Raw genomic sequence first — 4,698 nt, 5'->3', positions numbered from 1 at the left:
CAGAACAAAGAAGGGAAGATTGGGAGTTGAAAGGCAGTAAATGGATAACTGGTGCATTGTATGCTTTGATTTTTTATTGAGGGTCAATAAAGTAGGAAGGATATTTCTACATCTTCTGTAAAATTATTGCTAAAGCTGTCAGCTAGTGTGCGTTTTCAGCTCCCTGAGATAAGAACTTAGTTACAAGAGAGGATGAGACGATGAGCATTAATTCCAGGGCCGAATCATTTGCTGCTTCTGTGCCCACCTTCTCAGCAAGGCCTTCTCGACCACCCTGCTCAACAGGTGAACCCCAAACCCCTGGGTCTTCTTGTGCTCCTTCCCTGCTGTACCTTTCTCCTAACCTACAATTTACTCACGTTGTTTTTGTCTGTAGAATATGAGCTCCACGAAGGTCAGGATTTTTGTCTGTTTTGTTCATTGATGTATCCCCTGCACCCAGAACAGATCTGGGCACATAGTAGCACCCTATAAAGACTTGCTGAGTGAATGAGTGATCTCCATACAGGGGGAATGAGAGTATAAAGTGATCGTTTCTTAGACTGACACTGGGGGTGAATGACAGTGACAAAGAGTAACTCAGACCTTCAAAGGGGGGTTTGTGAACTGCCTATGAAAGGCACAGAATGTGGTGTAGTTTCGCCAATAAGGACGGCCCTGTTATGGTTTCAAATACTTGGTGGTAAATAGAACTTTCCTATTGCCTCAACTTCAGATTTCTAAACCACTCCTTCCTGCCAGTTTAGGAGAAGTTTCCAGAGTCCCGTGGCCTGAGTGTGAGTAGGCTGAATGCTGGGAATCAAGCCAAAACAAAATAAAACTGAAAGTGAAGACCAGTGTGGGGGATGCGCGATCCTGAATTAACAACACCATGTTTTTGGAGAAACCTCACATTTCACGTGCTGCTGGGGTATATGGTATATGAGGTGCCGGCTTCTTGGTTTTTCCCTCCTCTTCAACTGATGAGCAGTGTGGATATTCATGAGGTTTGTCAAGTTCCTAAGCCTGAGCTGACTCCCCTTCCCTTGTCTGAGACTGACCAACGAGGATGAGCAGTAAGGCTTCGTGAGCAGCATTATCTACTCTCGCAAGGTTCTGGGAGCCCTCCTGAGGCTCCCAATCATCCGGCTGCAGGACTAGAGGCCCCAGCAGGAGGGGAGCTCCGCGGATTCCAGGCTGTAGCCGCCACCAGTGCTTCTCAGGGCACAGGAGCCCACGCTGGGGAGGAGAGGACTTGCTGGAAACAGTCGCAGCCCAGGTTCCCCCCTGCACCCACCCCTGCGTGTCCTCGTCTGCCTCGGCTGTCAGTACGTTGGTTTCAATTTAATGCTCACTCACATATTTGTCTGGGCTATTTTTATGTTTATTTTTCTCTTAATGGTGTCCCCATTTTCTGTTTTGTCAGGTACATATTCCCTACTGAATGCTACCTCAAACACGACTTTGGCATGAAAAGGATGTCATTCAACCAGAGATGTAAATGCTGAGCCAACAGGTAGGACTGGTCCCCAAATATGGCCAATCACAACCATAAAGAGTCATTGACCCGAGAGAAGTTCGTTCGCATTTTTTCAGTTCTTTCAGGTTCCTCTTCTCAGTTCATCCTTCTTCCAAACCACACTGTGCCCCTCGCGCCCCTCCCCACTGCCTCCTCCCACCATCCTGAATCTGGGCTGTTCTTTCAGTTTCCTTTCCCTCTGGCCTCAGGTCTATCCCTACCCCCAGCCTCAGTTTGGAGTTCAGCTTCTCCTCCCAGTCTCTCCCACCCCAGTCGATGTTGCTTCTGTGTCCTCACCCCCAGGCTTTCCTCCTCTGGGTTCCCCTTGGCATGCAGGGTCAGCTCCTCCAAGTGTCCCAGCAGTATCACTTCCAGACGCTTACAGAACTCCCTGCTTTTCTCAATACCAGGGCCCAGGGCAGCCCTGCACTCGCTGGCACTAAGGCCCCCTCTCTGCCCCCAAACCAACTCCTTCCCAACTCACATCACTCTGTGGCTTCCATTTTCCCAAAATCTTCTCTTGGGACCCCATCTGCCAAAGCACACAGTGCCTTTCAAAAATGACAATAACAGCCCAAACACACACCGTCCACTGTGGCTCCCACTACAGGTTCCTGGTCCCTGTATTTATTCAGGGAAAGGGCGTCTGCGAATGCTGATGAGATGCCGCATTTGAGGGTGAGGCCCCTCAGGGTTGGGTTTGTGGTTACCACAAACATTTTTCCCCTCTGATGGTAGCTGGTAGCTATTCAGAGTGTCACACGTCAGAAGCCGAGGGGTCTTGGTGCGTCTCAGTGCCTTGACATCACTCCCTTCATATCACTTGGAGCAGCAGTGACTTGGCTCTCTTATCTAGGCAGCCAGGAAGACAGCTACCTAAAGGCCACTGAAAAATCCAAGGCGGGGTGCAGGGGAAGAGGGAGAGAAAACAACTTCCCAGTTTCTCTCAGACTTAAGACATACACTGGAGGCCTGGCGGAGCTCTCGAGTTTATTTCAGTTGGTTCCTGAGATCTGTCACTGTGGGGAAGAGTCCCCAGGGGATTAAGCAGTGGTTTCTCCTGCCCCTCAGGGTCAGGACCAGTCTGTTTGGAAGGAAGCTGTCTTTTCACTGTCCCAGGCCATTGCCACAGCTCCGTGGATGGTCAGTCGGGAGGCTGTGCCCTTTCCCCCAGGAACTCGGTCAAGTGGTAAGTCATCTACGTATTTAACCAGTTATATCGACACTGATGCTTAGCATGGTTTCACTTTTGCAAACATTTGTTTATGTCTTTCAAGAGCAAAACATCTCAGCCTGTCACAGGAAGCTGCTTCAGGAGGTAAGCAGGTTTTTTAAACATGTAGAAATCAAGACCTATACCAATTTCTTGAAATTAAGCCATGGTACTTGCTTCTCTTTAGTTGTTTGGTTTCTTACATATTGTTTTCAAGTAGGCAAGTTGTTTCTACCAAAAGAAAGTAACTTCTATGAAGACACTGTCTTTCTGCTCTATTTCCCGTGGCATCTAGCCCACCACCAAGCTCCTACGTGCCAGCAAGTAGAAGGGGCATAGCAGCTGCTCTGGGGAAGTGGGCACGTGTGAGAGAAATGTTTATTTCTGGTCTTCTGGGATGCAGACCTGCTCTGGTTAAAATTAAGTGTCAGAAAGGGGAAAGTGTGGCTGTTAGGATACTAGTTCTGTTTGTTGTTTCCTCCAGGATAATATAGCTGTAGGAAGGGAAAAATAATCTCTCACTTCTCCACAGGGCAGCCTGAAGATGGTTAATTACACGTTGGCACCAGAGGACGAGTATGATGTCCTCATAGAGGGCGACCTGGAGAATAATGAGATAGAACAATGTGACAGCTATGACGCCAATACCCTCTCAACCCAGCTGGTGCCGCAGCTCTGCTACACGGTGTTCGTGGCCGGTCTCCTGGGAAATATCTTGGTTGTGCTTGTCCTGGTAAAATATAAGGGACTCAAACACATGGAAAATATCTATTTTCTAAACTTGGCAGTTTCTAATGTGTGCTTCCTGCTTGTCCTGCCATTTTGGGCTCACGCTGCTGCACCTGGGGAGAGTCTTGGCCAGCCTGCGTGTAAGGTCCTCGTGGGACTCCATGCCTTAGGTGTGTACAGCCAGGCTCTTTTCAATACCCTTCTGACTGTGCAAAGGTACCTGGTGTTCTTCCAAGTGGGAAGCTTTTCCCCGGCCACCAGGATGGTGCCCTGCACCATCACTACAAGCATCCTGGTGTGGATAATGATCATTCTGGTCACTTTGCCTGAATTCATGTTTTATAAGGCCCAGATGGCAGGCCAGAAGTACAAGTGCTCCTTTAGCAGACCTTACTTCCTGTCAGCTGATGAGACATTCTGGAAGCATCTCCTGACCTTAAAGATGAACATTTTGGTGCTTGTTTTCCCGCTGTCTGTTTTTATGTTCTGCTATGTGCGAATGAGGACAACACTACAGTTCAGGGAGAGCAGGTATGGCCTTTTCAAGCTCGTTTTTGCCATAATGGCTGTCTTCCTTCTGATGTGGGCACCCTACAACATTGCCCTTTTCCTGTCTGCTTTCAAAGAGTACTTCTCCCTACATGACTGCAAGAGCAACTACAACCTGGACAGAAGTGTCCAGATAACGAAAATCATCGCCACCACCCACTGCTGCTTCCCCCCTCTCCTCCACGTGGCTCTCAACAAGGCATTTAGGAAGTACCTCTGCCGCCTTTTCCATCTGTGTAATAACACTCCACTTCAGCCCAGGGAGGAATCTGCACAAGGGACAGCATGGGACCAACATGACCATTCCACTGAAGTGTAACTAGCTCCCTCTACAGGTGGGGCAAATAAACACTGACTTTTATTCCTTTGCATCATTTTGTGAAATTGTTTTAAACATTTACATATGAAATAGAGTACAGGAAGAAAAGAGGGGTGGTGAGTGAACACTGACTAAGCACTGACTGTGTCCCAGGCACTGTGCTAGGCTCTTCACAAACACGAGCTCCTCCGCTGCTCACCACTTGTCCATAGTGTGGGTGGGGTTAGTCTCATTTCTCTGAGAAGGAAACTGAGGCCCAGAAATTTGTCTAAGATCACACAACTAGAAAGTGGCAGGACTGAGACACAAACCTGAGTATCATTTGCTCCAGAGCTTTGTTCAGCCAGCTGAACGTCCAAAAATTGGGCAGCAGAATACACAAAATAAATA

General features: G+C 48.3%; 1 protein-coding gene across 2 annotated transcripts; it reads left to right on the top strand.

Moving 5' to 3' along the window:
• Window positions 1-851: 851 nt before the first annotated feature.
• Window positions 852-4,360, top strand: CCRL2 (chemokine (C-C motif) receptor-like 2). 2 transcript variants are annotated; one of them, XM_008582126.1, is made up of 5 exons: window positions 852-1,307; window positions 1,406-1,495; window positions 2,570-2,687; window positions 2,776-2,816; window positions 3,244-4,360. In XM_008582126.1, exons 2-5 carry the CDS (start codon window positions 1,481-1,483, stop codon window positions 4,306-4,308), a joined length of 1,239 nt encoding a protein of 412 aa, XP_008580348.1. In that variant the 5' UTR covers window positions 852-1,307; window positions 1,406-1,480; the 3' UTR covers window positions 4,309-4,360. The 2 variants fall into 2 exon arrangements, with proteins under 2 accessions (XP_008580348.1, XP_008580349.1); XM_008582127.1 differs by lacking the exons at window positions 852-1,307; window positions 1,406-1,495; window positions 2,776-2,816 and having other exon boundaries at window positions 2,664-2,687.
• The last annotated feature ends 338 nt before the right edge of the window (window positions 4,361-4,698 follow it).

This window comes from Galeopterus variegatus, unplaced genomic scaffold (genome assembly GCF_000696425.1).
Source record: "Galeopterus variegatus unplaced genomic scaffold, G_variegatus-3.0.2 Scaffold2523, whole genome shotgun sequence".
Classification (NCBI taxonomy): Eukaryota; Metazoa; Chordata; class Mammalia; order Dermoptera; family Cynocephalidae; genus Galeopterus; species Galeopterus variegatus.
The sequence above is the reverse complement of the archived record's forward strand: the minus strand, read 5'-3'. Positions and strand labels throughout refer to the sequence as shown.